General features: G+C 41.2%; 1 protein-coding gene across 2 annotated transcripts in view; it reads right to left on the minus strand.

Moving 5' to 3' along the window:
* LOC124148006 (fibroblast growth factor receptor 1-like) overlaps positions 1 to 19,952 on the minus strand; it is an 81,801-nt gene that overhangs the window by 34,307 nt on the left and 27,542 nt on the right. For both annotated transcript variants that reach the window (XM_046518927.2, XM_046518926.2), the window contains exon 2: positions 3,301 to 3,672. In XM_046518927.2, the coding sequence (XP_046374883.1) occupies positions 3,301 to 3,672 (372 nt within the window). The remainder of the gene's footprint in view (positions 1 to 3,300; positions 3,673 to 19,952) is intronic.

Raw genomic sequence — 19,952 nt, forward strand, 5'->3', positions numbered from 1 at the left:
GGAACAAAAAGACTTTCTCATTTGTCATTTGTCTAAATCTTCCTGTTAAGCATTTCATCTTTCAGAAAATAACAACAGACTTTAACGTACCTTCTCCAGTTACATGCTCAACCATCCATCATGCACTACCTTAAAACACAACATATTCCAATAGGTGCAACCAAAAGTCGAGTTCTCTCAGTGTATTTTAGTTACTTCAAGACAAATCTAATAATGTGGCAAAAACAGAACTAGCTACTGGTTCTAAAGATCTTGTTACTGTCTGTGGCCTGCACATGATTAATTGACTGTCATACCCAACACAGGCAGCTCTACCAACAGGGTCCAGGCCTGCAAGGAGTTACCTGGACAGCCTTTGAAATTCATGCTAGTCAGCAAGCCAGAGACTACTAAATTGTGCTGAGGACAAGTAAGAATCCTCATTGACTAGTAGAATTTGAGGGCCATAATTCTGAATCATTTCTTATTACAACAAATTAGAATTGCATAAATAATATGTGTAACAAAGTAAACATGTTTGTCTTGTTCAAGCAGGACAAGCTCCCAACTCTGTGGACTAGAAAAAATGGGAATTTTAAAGTTAAATTGCAGAAAATCAACCACTAGATCTTTGAGAATTAGGATAGAAATGTCAAAATTTAACAAGCAATCTATAATTGTCATAAATGTAATGACAACAGGACTCAAAGTGTTAATCGTTGGCGTCCGTATTAAATATGAATGTGTTAAGTATTCAATATCTTGTGTCCAGTAAAACCCTGGCATGTCGACGTGTCCCTCTTGAAACACTAGGCTACCCAACAACTGGGGATCAAACATACATGAAGGTCGTGCGTGAGCTGAAATGGGGTTCAAGATTATAACACTTATAGCGACATGCATGCATGTGTATCTGTGTGACTGCTTGTACTAGTCTGCACTTATGTTGGTTTTATAGTCCTAGCCCACTGAGATACCACGCTGCGGTTTAACCTCACTCAGACATGGTATACTTCGAGCCGATCAGCCCTTGTGTCATGCCCTTGAGACTGTATGCCAGGCAGGGTAATAACATCTAACATCTTGGTCTGGCACGGCCGGGGACTGAACCACCGATCTTCTGTTCTCCAGGCAGACGCTCTAAGCACTAGACCAGGAGGCGGTCTAGCAGTGATAGAAGTAGCGTTCTATGAAGCATACAATCAGTGCATCACACAGACATCTAATACAAGAGAAAGGAGTTGATTCAAGTCTCCACAGTTTGAGTGCAGTAAAATCCTGTCAGTCCCTCTTGAATCACTAGGCTACCCCTCAACTGGGTATTAATCCTACAGGAAGGATATTGGCACTCCACCACTAGGTGAGTATTCTCCTTCTTCTGATGACTCTAACGACCTCTGATCCAGTTTTAAACCAAGACAACTTGAAACACATCTAAAAAATACAAATGCCCCGAAGCACATTTATCTGTCTGCAATTTAAGCCTCAGTCCACGCACTCAGTCAGCATTTTCAGTAATTAAGTGGCGATGGGGTCATTAGTGATGGGCTTCTTTGCAACTGTGTCTCATAGGTCTTACGAAAATGTGACATTGTCCTCGTAAATCAGTGCTGTCTACTTCTTTCTCCATGAAACCATCTCTTCCGTTTCAATCGGAGTCCCAAGAGATGACTCCTGAGGGGCATTCTAACTCCCGCACTGTTTGGAATTTCTTTTAAAACAACAATTTGTCCTCAAGTTTATTCCCAAAGAATGAAATTGTTCGTTGGACAAGCCAGAAAAAAGGTGTTGTGAAGGCTCCTTGCCAAAATAGATTTCTATCATACTAATGACAGGGGCAACTCATGGGGGCAACTGTTGGGGGCAACTGTTGGGGGCATCTGTCGGGGGCATCTGTTGTGGGCATCTGTTGGGGGCATCTGTCGGGGCATCTGTTGTGGGCAACTGTTGGGGGCATCTGTTGGGGGTATATGTTGGGAAAAACTGTTGGGGGCATCTGTCGGGGCATCTGTTGTGGGCAACTGTTGGGGCATCTGTTGGGGGCAACTGTTGGGGGCATCTGTCGGGGGCATCTGTGGGGGGCATCTGTTGGGGCATATGTTGGGGAAAACTGTTGGGGGCATCTGTCGGGGGCATCTGTTGGGGAAAACTGTTGGGGGCATCTGTTGGGGGCATCTGTCGGGGACGACTGTTGGGGACGACTGTTAGGGACGACTGTTAGGGGCATCTGTTGGGGCAACTGTTGAGGGCAACTGTTGGGGGCATCTGTTGGGGGCAACTGTTGGGGGCATCTGTTGGGGATGACTGTTAGGGGCATCTGTTGGGGGCAACTGTTGGGGGCAACTGTTGGGAGCAACTGTTTGGGGCAACTGTTGGGGGCATCTGTCGGGGACGACTGTTAGGGACGACTGTTGGGGGCAACTGTTGGGGACGACTGTTGGGGGCATCTGTCGGGGGCAACTGTTGGGGGCAACTGTTGGGGCAACTGTTGGGGGCATCTGTTGGGGATGACTGTTAGGGACGACTGTTAGGGGCAACTGTTGGGGGCAACTGTTGGGGGCATCTGTTGGGGACGACTGTTAGGGGCAACTGTTGGGGGCATCTGTCGGGGATGACTGTTAGGGGCATCTGTCAGGGACGACTGTTGGGGACGACTTTTAGGGACGACTGTTAGGGGCATCTGTTGGGGCAACTGTTGGGGGCATCTGTTGGGGACGACTGTTGGGGGCATATATTGAGTGCATATGTAGGGAGCATCTGTTGGGGTGATCTCATTGGTAGCCATCAAGAAGAGATTTCAGATCAATGATGAGATATTGTTAGTCAGACACAGATTTGAAACTGTAGACTTAAATAATAAGTTGCTTATTTCAATAACAGGTTGCACTGATGCATGTTTTAAATCAAGCCCTGTTATCTACTTATTTAAAACCACTATTTGAGCTTTCAGTGCACTATCATCTGTGGATTCAAACCCAGGTCTTCAGTGGGACAAGAGAATACTTTAATCTTTGCATCAGTGATCACAGAAGTCAGATCACACTCTGAATTGCAGGAAAACTGGTGACTCTCAAAACTGAAGCAAACGGGTATGGTTATACACTGCATTAAACAATATTTGAGCCATATTGTGGTGGGGCCCACAAAAAATGGCCTTGTGTGTGATACTGCTTCAACAAATAAGCCTTTCGTCTTGAGGTCCTGGTGAGAAGCAGAAAGGAGTGACCCTTGATACTTCGCACAAGTCAAATTTTTGTCTTGGACACCAGACAAAAGGTCAATTATCCTTGAGGATAAAAAATCGTTACCATTGTTACTCACCAATTAGATATAACTGAGCTGTCTTGATGGCAGGACTTGTCACATTTGACCAGCATCCGTAGGTCCCAGCATCATCTAGGGTTAGGTCAGAGATCTGGAGATGGACCGGCATGGTGTTGTGGTACTTCTCCGGGTGAGATGTGAGGTTGGTGTAACTCTTGTTGTAGTGGTGTGTCCATTTCACAATGACCCGGGACGTGGTACTCCCCAGCGGGGTGAACGTCCAGTTGACGATGTACGGCTTGTCGTACTGAAGATTGCTGGAGCCACCATCTCCAGGCTCCTTCACTACGTTGCAGTACATGACAACAGACTTGCTAACTGTCTGTGCTGTGTCAGCGGGGCCATGAAGTGTCACATTTTGACCTTGACCTGAAAACATCAAAATAAATTGAGTATACAATGTAAGGCAGAAACACTTGTACATTTAATATCAAGTAAAAAATATGACAGGATCTTTTATCACATATATATATAAAGGTTTCTCAGGGGGATAAACACATGGGGTCATTTTAAGATAGACATGCAAATACATAAGGTCAGGTAGGTACAACTCTCAGTGTTTACAAACAAATATGGCATTGCCCTTGTCCATCGGCTTGCCAAATACAACAGATACCATGTTTATTTTACTTATCCAAAATACACTCTACTGAGCGTGACATTTTGACTTTGACCTTGACCAAAAAACTTTGGGTTCAATTGAGTTTACAATGTTTCCAATCTAGGCAGAAACTATTCCCTGATGTGACAATATGATAGGACCACTGAGAATGACATTTTGACCTTAACCTTGACCTGGAAATAGAGGGTTAAATTGTGTATTCAGTTAAGGTAGAAACATATCAGCAATGAAGTGTGTCATTTGTACCTTAATCTGGTCCTTGATAAACATTTAGAGTGAGTGAGTGAGTTTGGTTTTACGCCGCTTTTAGCAATATTCCAGCAATATCATGGCAGGGGACACCAGAAATGGCCTTCACACATTGTACCCATGTCGGGAATCAATCCCAGGTCTTCGGCATGACGAGCGAATGCTTTAACCACAAGGCTACCCGACCGCCCCTCAACATTTAGAGAATAAGCAATGAGCTATGAGGAATTGATTAACTGCCCGAGTGAGTAAATGGTTTAAGTTTGAAGCCTCCAGTGCACAAACTGATTTGACTGAAGCTTCATCTTCCCAGAGACATAAAAGTCAGATGGAATGTGTGCGTACTCAGAAAGAACATTATTGATTTGTAATGTAAGTGTAGTTTTATTATTGTCATTAAACAATAAATCACATTACTTATCACATAACTCACAGTTCTTGGTACCCAAATTAACCATCCCAGCCCTTATGTTTATCTCCTAATTCACACACTCACTCATTTACTATTTATTTAGGAACACGAGAAAGATGCTTAAATCCCATTTTAACTAAATAGTTGGCAACTGGTGAGATGTTGTCATTAAGTACATAATGTTAACATTGACAGATATTTTTACATCTAAATTCAACTCAACAGATAAATTATAGAAGTTCAAGGTAACAGCAAACTAATGCGAAATAACAAAATAACATCAATAAATAAATCACTAAAAACAAAAAACAACATTTGGCAGCAAGAAGCTAAAAATTTGAAACAGCATAAAACTCAATGAATGTTGACTGCATATGTCCAAAATCTCATGCTATTATTCACAATAAAATCTTGTAAAACATCAAAACAATCCAATACCCAATACAAACTCATGTCAAGTGACTGCCAAAAACCCAATACAAACTCATGTCAAGTGACTGCCAAAAACCCAATACAAACTCAAGTCAATTGACTGCCAAAAACCCAATACAAACTCCAGTCAAGTGACTGCCAAAAACCCAATACAAACTCAAGTCAATTGACTGCCAAAATACAAATACAAACTCCAGTCAAGTGACTGCCAAAAACCCAATACAAACTCCAGTCAAGTGACTGCCAAAAACCCAATATAAACTCAAGTCAATTGACTACCAAAATACAAATACAAACTCCAGTCAAGTGACTGCCAAAAACCTACACCTGCTCTGATCAGCAACATTAGATTATGCTGTTTTCTCTATGGTTTTCCCTCCTTTATTAGGCTATCACCAATTTCAGGATCCATTCCTTGCTGACCTGCCATCGATAAAACATATTTGGGACCGGTTAAACAAAAATCTTAGGAAATCAATGCTAAAGTGTTTAGGATGTGCTTAGCACACTGAGCCACCAACATGCGTAGTTTCACTGTCAATTATCTCGCTTGGAGAGGGAACCTGTTTTCTATTTAACTAAAACATTTACTGAGGTGTTAGCGAGAGAGCTGTTGAATTATCGGCTAGTTTAATGTTGTCAAAGTAGGACACAGTTACTGTTGAACATTTTGAGGCATGCTTTAATCATATATTCTTAAGTGAGGCGAGATGATATGAAAAGTAGGGCTTCAGAGTACTTGAGTACTCGGGCACAGGCCAGGTTTAGTGGGGGTCGAGTCCAAGTCGAGACCAAACTCTAATCTGGTTGACTTTCAATAAGTTAATAGAAACGGGTCTTTATGTAACTTTCTTTTAAATCAAATAAAAGTGTCAATAGCTTTTCTTTTAGTTATTTTTCGAAACAATACACTTATTTACAACCATTTCATATGGATATTTCCTGGTTTAAAAAAGTACTTAATTTCTTGTTTAAAAGGGATATTTTACAAAACTCTTAAACTGTCGCAAGCAGTAGACCTATTCATTTTAAATTAGCATGGTAACGTTAATCATTATTAATTCAATATTTTCATAAGATATTTCTAACTGGACATCACTTTATTGAATATTTACATTCTGTTACTGTATCTCATTCTAATTATCTCTTCAAATGTCGGGAAAATGTCTCATAGAAGTCAACTATAAATTTACAAGCCTAGTAATCTTTCAATGTTTTGTTTTCAATTAAGAAAAAGGTAAAACTGATTTGTGAATTTGTGATAACATTGAAAATGTTACTTTTAACTTACATCACATAAGCAATGAAGATGGCGTGTGCTACATTGAGATGTAAACGAATTCTTTTCCCAAGTAGACAATTCTTATTTCAATGAAGCTTCAGGGAATCAGCATACAAATTTCAAAGGTATTTTATTTGATACGCGATCACATTGGTTTTCTTAGAGATCTACGATAACATTGTGACTCTTTCACTTTGTATACGATAAGATAATTGCCAATATAATTGAATAGATATATAATTGCAGGTTTTCGAGCACAAGCAGAGTCTTACCCATCCAGTTCTCGAGTCCTATTTTTTTTACCCGTTGAATCCCTAGTGAAATGGGGTTTTATCGTGTCCAAGATTATTGCACTTCTATAGAGACGTAAATGCATGTGTGCGAGTGTCTGCTTGTGCTAGTCCGGACTAATGCTGATTTTATAGTGCTAGCCCACTGAGATACCATGCCACAGTATAACATGAATACCCCACTCAGACACAGTATACCAACTCCGAGCTGACCAGTACTTGTTTTAGCCACTACCCAGGCAGGGTAACAACAAGTACCATCTTTAGACGTCTTTTGGTATGACGTTGCCAGAGATCAAACCCCGGGACTTCCGCTCTCAGTCAAACAGTGAGTGAGTTAATATTAGCTGTGACATCATCAGTATTTCAGTCAAACAGTGAGTGAGTTAATATTAGCTGTGACATCATCAGTATTTCAGTCAAACAGTGAGTGAGTTGAGAGTGGGCGGATGAGTTTTGAACAGTTCATGCACACACATAAGTTCAACTATCATCATCATCATCATCATCATCATCCATAAAGGCCTATGGAAACAAATGAGTATTTAAATCAACTCCTGTCTCTTGTATTAGACATCTTGGTGATTTACCATATTTGCCACATTAATTTAGCACTCAGTTTTCAATATGCATGCTCAATTACCACTCTGGGCAATGTGAAGGCCTTTAGCATTGTTCAGTGTCAGTGACAAGGTTGATGTGGCCATTACACACAAGTGTCGAAATCCCTAGTGATTTAGTAAGTGGCAGTGTTTCCAAACTCTGGCCTTCACACTGACAGTGAGATCAGCAATGTCTCAGAGCAGATGCATACTGTCAACACGCTGGTGAGAGAGTAAACTTCATTAGCATGTTTACTGCCACTTTCAGCAGTATTTCAGTAATTTCAAGGCATGTCAGCTTGCCGAAGGAGGAGCGCCTGAATTGATGCAGGTCTAAGATGTTTACGGGCTTGGTGAAACCCAAGGGATTGAATGAATATGGTGCTGATGAACAAAAGATAATAATTAGGGTGATTATGAGATTCCAGCTGACATCCACCACATACTGACATCTTTGATCACAGGGCCTGCCATATGCTGTGTCCATCACTGTGTGTGTGTTACATCCATCACTGTGTGTGTGTTACAACCATCACCGTGTGTGTGTTACAACCATCACTGTCTGTGTGTTACAACTATCACTGTCTGTGTGTTACAACTATCACTGGCTGTGTGTTACAACCATCACTGTCTGTGTGTTACAACCATCACTGGCTGTGTGTTACAACTATCACCTTCTGTGTGTTACAACCATCACTGTTTGTGTGTTACAACCATCACTGTCTTTGTGTTACAACCATCACTGTCTGTGTTACAACCATCACTGTCTGTGTGTTACAACCATCACTGTCTGTGTGTTACAACCATCACTTTCTGTGTGTTACAACCATCACTGTTTGTGTGTTACAACCATCACTGTCTGTGTGTTACAACCATCACTGTGTTACAACCATCACCTTCTGTGTGTTACAACCATCACTGTCTGTGTGTTACAACCATCACTGTTTGTGTGTTACAACCATCACTGTCTGTGTGTTACAACCATCACTGTCTGTGTTACAACCATCACTGTCTGTGTGTTACAACCATCACTGTCTGTGTTACAACCATCACCTTCTGTGTGTTACAACCATCACTGTCTGTGTGTTACAACCATCACTGTCTGTGTTACAACCATCACTGTCTGTGTTACAACCATCACTGTCTGTGTGTTAAAACCATCACTGTCTGTGTGTTACAACCATCACTGTCTGTGTTACAACCATCACTGTTTGTGTGTTACAACCATCACTGTCTGTGTGTTACAACCATCACTGTCTGTGTTACAACCATCACTGTCTGTGTTACAACCATCACTGTCTGTGTGTTACAACCATCACCTTCTGTGTGTTACAACCATCACTGTTTGTGTGTTACAACCATCACTGTCTTTGTGTTACAACCATCACTGTCTGTGTTACAACCATCACTGTCTGTGTTACAACCATCACTGTCTGTGTTACAACCATCACTGTCTGTGTTACAACCATCACCGTCTGTGTTACAACCATCACTGTCTGTGTGTTACAAACATCACTGTCTGTGTGTTACAACCATCACTGTGTGTGTTACATCCATCACTGTCTGTGTGTTACAACCATCACTGTCTGTGTGTTACAACCATCACTGTCTGTGTGTTACAACCATCACTGTGTGTGTGTTACAACCATCACGGTCTGTGTGTTACAACCATCACTGTCTGTGTTACAACCATCACTGTCTGTCTGTTAAATCCATCACCGTGTGTGTGTTACAACCATCACTGTCTGTGTTACAACCATCACTGTCTGTGTGTTACAACCATCACTGTGTGTGTTACAACCATCACTGTCTGTGTTACAACCATCACTGTGTGTGTGTTACAACCATCCCTGTGTGTGTTACAACCATCACTGTCTGTGTTAAATCTATCACTGTCTGTGTGTTACAACCATCACTGTGTGTGTTACAACCATCACTGTGTGTGTTACATCCATCACTGTCTGTGTTACAACCATCACTGTCTGTGTTACAACCATCACTGTCTGTGTTACAACCATCACTGTGTGTGTTACAACCATCACTGTGTGTGTTACAACCATCACTGTCTGTCTGTTAAATCCATCACTGTATGTGTGTTACAACCATCACTGTCTGTGTTACAACCATCACTGTCTGTCTGTTACATCCATCACTGTCTGTGTGTTACAACCATCACTGTCTGTGTTACAACCATCACTGTCTGTCTGTTACATCCATCACTGTCTGTGTGTTACAACCATCACTGTGTGTGTGTTACAACCATCACTGTCTGTCTGTTACATCCATCACTGTGTGTGTGTTACAACCATCACCTTCTGTGTGTTACAACTATCACCGTGTGTGTGTTACAACCATCACTGTCTGTGTGTTACAACCATCACTGTCTGTGTGTTACAACCATCACTGTCTGTGTGTTACAACCATCACTGTCTGTGTTACAACCATCACTGTCTGTGTTACAACCATCACCGTCTGTGTTACAACCATCACTGTCTGTGTGTTACAACCATCACTGTCTTTGTGTTACAACCATCACTGTCTGTGTTACAACCATCACTGTCTGTCTGTTACAACCATCACCGTGTGTGTGTTAGAGAAGCTGATGTGCACCATTACAGCAACAGTTGGTACTTCCAATTCGCTGATTCAAAAGTGTAACGGCCACTTTAAATGCTTTAATCTATTAGGATACCCCAAATCTAATAAACATTTTTTCAAACAAATTCATGTTTTATATCTATTTCATGACAATAATAATGACATCAAAACAATGTAGGCTGATGTGAAGGCTAGCTTCATTGTTTTATTGCCACTTCGGGGATTTATCTAGACCTGCACAGAGGCTGATACTCGGCCTTAAGTCGGCTGCAATTGTCCTATAAGTTCCTATATCATGTAAATATGGTTATACCTAGTGTGATGGCATTGTCTAGGTTACTTGTACTCCGCTGATAACAGAACCTAAAGGGAGGAAGTGGACCAATGTTACATTATTGTTTTGAATGCATTTTTACAATACATTGTTAATACTATCTCTGAAAATAAAATAAAAAGAACTTTAAAAAAACATTCCAATTTTCAACAATCAACAAATATTCTCCCAAAAGGGCACTTAGTTTTGAATCCCAGGTAAATCTATCATACCACTAAAGATGTCTTGGCATCCAATAAAGATCTCTTTGAGTCATATCAGTGCATGCACTTTGCACAAGTAAATTAAATGGCTTTTCACACAGAATACATGACCATGCATGTTCATAAGCTTAGGGATTTACTGTTAAAAGTATATACTGTTAAAAGTGGCGTTAAACCCAACTCACTCACTCACTCACTCATTATCATGTTCAGTTGTATAACAATAGCCCTGACTCGAGAATGATTATTGTGTCCTGCAAGTTGGGGAAGTAAACACATTGAAGGACGGCACACGCCAGATATATACGACTAGGGGTGAAACAATACAGCAAGGTCACTATATGATGCGAACAGCGATACGTAGGTCATATGCCATACGCATATTTATGTCAAATCACATGGAAACTTCATGACTATAAATATTTCAGAGCAGGTTCCAAAGAAAAGGGAGCTGTAGACACATTACGAATCGGCTTTTTTCAATAATGAAGTTAATTACGATACTGTTACACTCCAGCAATATCCCAGCTTCATGATGGCGGTCTGTAAATAAACAAGTCTGGACCAGACAATCCAGTGATTGACATCATCAGCATCGATCTATGAAATTGGGATACGATGACATGCATCAACCAAGTCAGGGAGCCTGATCCCCTGATCCCGTTAGTCGCCTCTGACAGCAAACAGCGGTTGCTGAAGATCAATTCTAACCCTGATCTTCACTGAGCTATTTTAGCGAATATCATGATAATCTTGTATTGATAAAGAAAAAAAAGGTATCATGTTTCATATAGTCGCATAAAAACTCCCGATGCACCATCATTTTTACCCTATGAATGATTCGAGATATTTGTAATCCAAAGAGTACTGAAATGAAAAACACTATAATATGTGCAATGCTATCAGTTCAATGGAAAATCACACAATAAACGACATATCAATAGACACCATGACACATCTCAGTTGTGCTTCATGCAACATGACTCTCTCCTTAGAAGACATTTGTCTTGCAAGTTTTACACTACGGAAATCAATACATACTCTCTACACAATGTATATGAATGGTGACATAGACGTCCCACTTGGGGACAACATGGTTGTCAGAGTTGACGTTTGTACAATTTACGTATGCAATGTACACAACTATTTGGTCCAAGTAAAGGACAGTGGTGGACACTGTTGGATTATCAAAGAGAACTTGCAAAGCTGGTGTATGGCATTGTCAATGAAAAGGAAAGGGTAGGGACCATCACAAAGCAGAGAAGGGGAGGACATTTTACTGGATAGTTTTCATAAAGGAGCCATCAGAATGACAGTAGAGTTTGTACAAAAACAAAAATAAAAATTCCTCCAATTCTTTCAAAGATTTAAACTGAAATTAAAGGTTCTATTACTATATCCAATAATACACCAGTACTGCCTTCATGACATTGGGGTTCAAATAAAGTAAGCGTGGTTGACAATCGGGCAATGTATATTTGATACGCCTACAGGGTTGAGTGAGTATGGTGAGTAAGATGGGTTTGACAGTAGTTTGGGCTGTATTTCCCTTCTATCACAATGTAGGCATATAGCAACTCAAAGCATGTTCACAAATACACAAATAGAACAGCTGAAAACTAGTGTCTATTATAACGTAATGACAGCAGTTTGGGGCTTGTCTACTGTAACCTAATGACAGCAGATTGTGGCTTGTCTACTGTAACCTAATGACAGCAGATTGTGGCTTGTCTATTGCAGCCTAATGACAAAATTTACCCCATTGTGTAAGATTATCCCAGGGTATAATTTGCCCCTTGGATAAGGTTTGCCCTGGGGGTATATTTGCCCTGTAGGGTAAGGTTACCCCATAGTGTATGGTTTACCCCTGGGGGTATATTTGCCCTACAGGGTAAGGTTACCCCATAGTGTATGGTTTACCCCTGGGGGTTATATTTGCCCTATAGGGTAAGGTTACCCCATAGTGTATGGTTTACCCCTGGGGGAATATTTGCCCTACAGGGTAAGGTTACCCCATAGTGTATGGTTTACCCCAGGGGGAATATTTGCCCTACAGGGTAAGGTTACCCCATAGTGTATGGCTTGCCCCTGGGGGTATATTTGCCCTATAAGGTAAGGTTACCCCATAGTGTATGGTTTACCCCTGGGGGTATATTTGCCCTGTAGGGTAAGGTTACCCCATAGTGTATGGTTTGCCCTGGGGGTATATTTGCCCTACAGGGTAAGGTTACCCCATAGTGTATGGTTTACCCCTGGGGGTATATTTGCCCTATAGGGTAAGGTTACCCCATAGTGTATGGTTTACCCCTGGGGGAATATTTGCCCTACAGGGTAAGGTTACCCCATAGTGTATGGTTTACCCCTGGGGGTATATTTGCCCTACAGGGTAAGGTTACCCCATAGTGTATGGTTTACCCCTGGGGGTATATTTGCCCTGTAGGGTAAGGTTACCCCATAGTGTATGGTTTACCCCTGGGGGTATATTTGCCCTACAGGGTAAGGTTACCCCATAGTGTATGGTTTACCCCTGGGGGTATATTTGCCCTACAGGGTAAGGTTACCCCATAGTGTATGGTTTACCCCTGGGGGTATATTTGCCCTACAGGGTAAGGTTACCCCATAGTGTATGGTTTACCCCTGGGGGTATATTTGCCCTGTAGGGTAAGGTTACCCCATAGTGTATGGTTTACCCCTGGGGGTATATTTGCCCTACAGGGTAAGGTTACCCTATAGTGTATGGTTTGCCCTGGGGGAATATTTGCCCTACAGGCTAAGGTAACCCTATAAGTGTATGGTTTACCCCTGGGGGTATATTTGCCCTACAGGGTAAGGTTACCCCATAGTGTATGGCTTGCCCCTGGGGGTATATTTGCCCAATAAGGTAAGGTTACCCCATAGTGTATGGTTTACCCCTGGGGGTATATTTGCCCTACAGGGTAAGGTTACCCCATAGTGTTTGGCTTGCCCCTGGGGGTATATTTGCCCAATAAGGTAAGGTTACCCCATAGTGTATGGCTTGCCCCTGGGGTTATATTTGCTCTACAGGTTAAGGTTACCCCATAGTGTATGGTTCACCTCTGGGGGTATATTTGCCCTGTAGGGTAAGGTTACCCCATAGTGTATGGTTTACCCCTGGGGGTATATTTGCCCTGTAGGGTAAGGTTTCCCCATAGTGTATTGTTTACCCCTGGGGGTAAGTAGGTGCATGTGAACGTGGCTTTCGAAGACACCGTGGATTCATTTCCTTGTTACTCCATGTGTATTGTTGACCCATCTGGAAAAATATTCATTTCTAAAAAATTAAGTTTAAAATAAATCTTCACTTAATAAAAAAACATTTGAAATATAATTAACTGTTTCAAAAACATTCAAATAAATCCAAAGATTTGAAAGCAACATTTCTGAAACCAAAATATAAAAACAACCTATTTGATTCTATTTATTAATTTTAAGAAGGGCACACAATTTCCAAAGTTCCATAACCATTATTAGTATTGCAGTTGATAAAACACTTCAATCATAGCAAAGCCTTCAATTTCGGTTCTCATACTTTCTTCCTGAATGTGCTTGCTGTATACAAAGAAACCATTTTTATGTCCTCTCATCAAGAAGACATGTCACCTCCATCAATGCAACACATGAATGTTTAATAACAACAGGAGGCTGGGGAACTGATGCATGTCAGGCAACCATTCCTTGTTCATAGAACCAACAGCACCGGTGCACGATATTTTGCATGAAATTCAGCTCCAGATCTTTAAAAAATCAATACCTATCCTTCCTCTAGTTATTACAGTCCCCATGAGACTTTGATGTATAGTTCATGCCAAATTGACTACATGAAGCTGAAGTAATAATATAATTACTGATCAATGCAGTCAAAGATCGCATGAAATGATTGCCATAATTTCATCATCTCAATTGTGCCAAGAAAATAGTGAGATTCTTGTGTGGACATGATCAGAGAAACTGCTTAGTTTGCTGAAAAGATAGTCTTGATGCATTTTGAATTCTGGGAAATTAGTTCCAACATATCTATCAAGATACTATTATCCTGTCAACATGTGGCATTAGAAGTCCAAAACTACGGACGGGATTCAGATGAAATGCGGTGGCCATTGAGCCTTCTGCTGTCAGGGGTGGACATGGCTCCGGTAAAGCAGGACATGCTTACCCAGGTGTCAGTCATCACTTGTTTTCAGTCATCCATTCAAAATTATCATCACTGTTTACTCCTAATGGAATCTGTTTCAGCAGATAATCGCGACTGAGTGAGTGAGTGAGTATGGTTTTACGCCACTTTTAGCAATATTCCAGCAATATCACAGCGCAGAACACCAGAAATGGGCTTCACACATTGTACCAACGTCGAGAATCGGACTCTGGTCTTCGGCGCGATGAGCGAACACTTTAACCATTAGGCTACCCAACCATCCTGATAATTGAGACTGAATATTCTCCGATGTTGATATTTTATAAAACATCATGTTTTCAAATGAATAGAGTTTTGTTTCTTCCGGAAACCATGCACATAAACAGTATATCTGTACTATTTACCTTAGAACCTTTCAGACAATATTTTCTTCCAACAACAGTTTTGAAATTCACAGGATTATTATTTCTTATTGAAGCACTGTACTATTTTCCTATAAGCTCCAAATCAATATTTGGATCATATGAAAGTTTTATCCTGGAATGTCAGCATGACCCCTTGATTGACTCAGGTAGCTGTGGTTTTCCACTAAGAAGCTTCCTTTGATTCAGCTTGAAACACAGCTAGTTCAGGTTTAAAGCTCTATTTTCAGATCTTGTGATAAGAGCAAAATTAAGATTGCTCCATTTGATACTTGAGATCACATTTTTCTTTTGCTTCAATTTTTATGATGTAGGACTTTCAATGGAGGTGTGTGTGCCGGCAGTGTTTTGAAGCAGCCATATTTGAATAGTCATCCTGGTTTGTAGTTGATGTTGTATCCCGTGTTGACGTTGATGCTCTACAGAATACTTCCATATCGACAACACAAGCCTATCTGATGGTCACCAATGTTTGAAATAAATCGAGCATCATCATGTTGTTGTGTTTTAGAGTTAACTTCAGTAAAACAAGATCACATGTAACAAACACAAACACAAAGACTTACGTTACAGAACTTAATATTTCTAAAGTGACTCTGGCGTCACTCTTTTTCACCTTTCTGTAGCTGTATGTAGAAAGTAGTGACTATACCTCAATGGAAGATTAGAAGAGTGGAGAACTTGGGAGACTAGGGTGGGATGGGATCCCACATACTACCAAGACCCATGGTTAGTCACATGATATACTGTTTAAAATGATGACAATAAAACTCCATCCACAGCTACAGATAAGCAGCAAATTTGCGTAAAATACCCCCCAAAAATATTGAAAACCCAATTACTTTCAATTAACTTGTGTACAGAAACGCATGCATAAAATGAAAAACTGAAATGTATAAAAACAGCTCGAGTAAATACCCAATGAAGCTTTTTCAGCATGCGTTCAAAGGAGCTAATTTCCGAAACACAATTATCTAATCTAATTTCCGAGTCATGCCTATATATTAAGAACAGTTACATACATCTAAAACATTATTTATTTTTGTAAAATCTTAAAATGTTCACTGATTTTGGAAAAAACCCCAATAGATTGATGAATAGATGAGTGAAAAAATATTGTTTACCCAATGAAAAATGTAATAACCTAATTAAAATAGAAACCCAATTGCTCAAAAAGTTATCTGGAGTTCTGTCCATCACAGGTTATACACTACAAGTCGCTAATGTTCACATTTCTTTCTCACCATGAACACATTCCTTCTAAATTTTATATGTTTGAGTAAAGAAAAAACTTTAGCCAACTTCAGTGTATGCATGATCAGATCATTTTATACATGATGTCTAAATAGTTTTTGCCAGGGCAGCAGTAAAACAATTCCCATTAGGACATTTTGTACCCAACTCTTAAGACCCATAGCGGGTACCCTGGTAATAGGGTATCCTGGAATCCCCACAGGGAGACAAGCATGGGACATTGACGACTCATTCTATTCTGGGATCCCCACAGGGAGACAAGCATGGCAACTGAGGACCTATTCTATCCTGGAATCCCCACAGGGAGACAAGCATGGGACATTGACGACCCATTCTATCCTAGAATCCCCACAGGGAGACAAGCATGGCAACTGAGGACCTATTCTTCCCTGGAATCCCCACAGGGAGATAAGCATGGCAACAGAAGACCTATTCTATCCTGGAATCCCCACAGGGAGACAAGCATGGCAAGTGAGGACCTATTCTATCCTGGAATCCCCACAGGGAGACAAGCATGGCAAGTGCGGACCTATTCTATCCTGGAATCCCCACAGGGAGACAAGCATGGCAACTGAGGACCTATTCTATCCTGGAATCCCCACAGGGAGACAAGCATGGCAACTGAGGACCTATTCTATCCTGGAATCCCCACAGGGAGACAAGCATGGCAACTGAGGACCTCTTCTATCCTGGAATCCCCACAGGGAGACAAGCATGGTAACTGAGGACCTATTCTTCCCTGGAATCCCCACAGGGAGACAAGCATGGTACACACAGAGACAATTACAATGACGGCCAATGTGACACATGGTGCTCCAGACAAACCTTGGAAGAACTATGGCTTGTTGTTCATAGATTCCTATTTTTTGCAGAAGAATATCTCCAGTGAGCCCTAACTCATTTACCGAACAGTCATATTATGATCCAATATGGCCTATTCCCTGTGCCGATGTTTGCTCGAATCGCGGCATGGACGTCAGTCTGGTGTTTACCCACGTGAAACACATCTCCAACAGGCCATTCTATCAATATCGTGACCATAAAGACCTTACATCAATCCCTTGGATGGGCTACCGACAAGAAACCAAATAACAAGGGCTGTGAATTTGTACTGGACCTCCACTTACATCCCAAATCAACAATCTTGTCTAACAAGATCAAATTCTTCAAATACACAAAATCAACAATGGAAACAAGAAAATCAACTTTCACAATTGAAAAGAATTGACAGTTCTGGTGAATCCCATCATATTTTTCAAATATTCAACTTCAACAAATGAGCCTGTCTAAGTTAATTTCCAAAAATAAAAAATTGTCAAATCGACATCCGACATCTCTTGCTGTACAGAGAACCAGAAATGTCTAGCGGACAAAGGAGGCATGTTGGAAGAAACACATCTACACGAACATTGATGAGTAATTCAAGAATGGTGTAATTGTTCTGGCTGACCTTGGACTCCATCATCGATTCCATGGTTGTCTCATTAAGAATTAATTCCAATGCTTCAGTTTGGCATGATGAGTTGATGTAGCAGAATATAGGCGTGAGGGGGTCTTAACATGCTTAAGGTGGCAAGGCATATAGGCCTACATCCTGATACATGTGAGCGTGTTGGACATGTCAAACTTTGATAAGAATTGGATTGAATGATGATAAATTAGAGTGTCAAGTCTACTTGAGCATGGCTTGGTAATTTGAAATTTGAAACACTAGAGCTTGCTCAACATGTGCATGATTGCTAAACTACACGATTGCAGTGTCTAGTATACCAAATGGTGATTTGAGAATGGTGAAGCTGGCTGGCTCTAAGTGATGAGATACTGCAATACTTATTCTGATGATAATGATGATGATGATGATGATGATGATGATGATGATGATGATGCAGCAGACAGAATGATGGGTTACGGTCCTGTCAGTGATTTTACTGTGTAGGCTGATTAGGCCTATGTGCCTCCTAAACTGCAACATATTGATTTGTGTAACAGTTATTCAACTCCATCATGCAATAAATTAACTACTGGTAGGATATGGAATAATGTGTCCAGCCATTAACAATATTGACTTCATGCATGAATGCAAAAGCAAACATTTCCATGTAATTGCTAATTGCTGCACATGGCATTGAAGGTGCCGACACACCTCAGTGATAAAACCAGCCACCATCTTGTTCCTAGCATTGTGGGATATCTCCAACAGTAATGTATATTGTTATGTCTTTATTGTATTGTCTGCGTGTGGGGTTGGGATGGGGATGGGGTTGGGGTGGGGTTGGGGAGTTTGGGGAGGGGTGATGGTGGTGGCCGTTGCTTGCATGTGCTTGTACAAGTCAGGATTACATGTCGCAGTTTAACATGAATACCCCATCAGAGACAGTATACTGACTCCCAGCCAACCAGTCCTTGTTTTAGCCCCTTGTAGGCAGGGAAACAAAAAGTAAAGCTTGTCTCGTCTTTTCATGTGATGCACTCACTGATGCCCTATCCATTATACCACGAATGGAATGCATTCGTGGTATAATGTGTACAAAAGACAATTCAGGTGTGTCATACTTGATATTGATGGAATATTGATAAAAGCGTAAAACCACACTAAAACAGAAACGCTCTGATTTAATAAATAGTTGACTGAAAATAAGCATATTTTTATATCTTCTTGTTTGTATTTTGTGTTACCTTTTGTTTCACGCTGCTTTTAAGAGGAAATTAACCTGTTGATCAATTATGGAATACCATCAGTTATTATGATCACCCAATCTTCCATTTAGTCCCATCAGGAGACAAGCATGGGTTACTGAGGACCGCTTCTACCCTGGAATCCCCACATGAGATAAGCATGGGTTCCTGAGGACCTATTCTATCCTGGAATCCCCAAATGAGATAAGCATGGGTTCCTGAGGACCTCTTCTATCCTGGAATCCCCACATGAGATAAGCATAGGTTCCTGAGGACCTATTATATCCTGAATCCCCACAGGGAGAAAAGCATGGGTTCCTGAGGACCTATTCTGCCCCGGAATCCCCACAGGAAGAAATGCATGGGTTCCTGAGGACCTATTCTGCCCTGGAATCCCCACAGGAAGAAAAGCATGGGTTCCTGAGGCCCTATTCTATCCTGGAATCCCCACATGAGATAAGCATGGGTTCCTGAGGGCCTATTATATCCTGGAATCCCCACAGGAAGAAAAGCATGGGTTACTGAGGACCTATTCTATCCTGGATTCCCCACATGAGATAAGCATGGGTTCCTGAGGACCTATTATATCCTGGAATCCCCACAGGGAGAAAAGCATGAGTTACTGAGGACCTATTCTGCCCTGGAATCCCCACAGGGAGACAAGCATGGGTTCCTTAGGACCTATTCTGCCCTGGAATCCCCAAAGGAAGAAAAGCATGAGTTACTGAGGACCTATTCTGCCCTGGAATCCCCACATGAGATAAGCATGGGTTCCTGAGGACCTATTATATCCTGGAATCTCCACATGAGATAAGCATGGGTTCCTGAGGACCTCTTCTACCCTGGAATCCCCACAGGAAGAAAAGCATGGGTTCCTGAGGACCTATTCTATCTTGGAACCTCACAGGGTGACAAGCATGGGTTCTTGAGGACCTATTCTATCCTGGAATCCCCACAGGGTGACAAGCATGGGGACTTTTCTTAAACACCTTTGGTCATATTTCTGTCTTAGTGATTGATTCAAGAGTTGAAAAGGCAATGAATAGCAAAACAACCCCCTCTAAACAATGTCAATTACTTTTCTTCCGTCTCCTCTGAGGATAATTTTTAAAACATGTAT

The sequence above is a fragment of the Haliotis rufescens genome, unplaced genomic scaffold, assembly GCF_023055435.1.
Source record: "Haliotis rufescens isolate VD_foot unplaced genomic scaffold, xgHalRufe1.0.p SCAF_18, whole genome shotgun sequence".
NCBI classification, from domain to species: domain Eukaryota; kingdom Metazoa; phylum Mollusca; class Gastropoda; order Lepetellida; family Haliotidae; genus Haliotis; species Haliotis rufescens.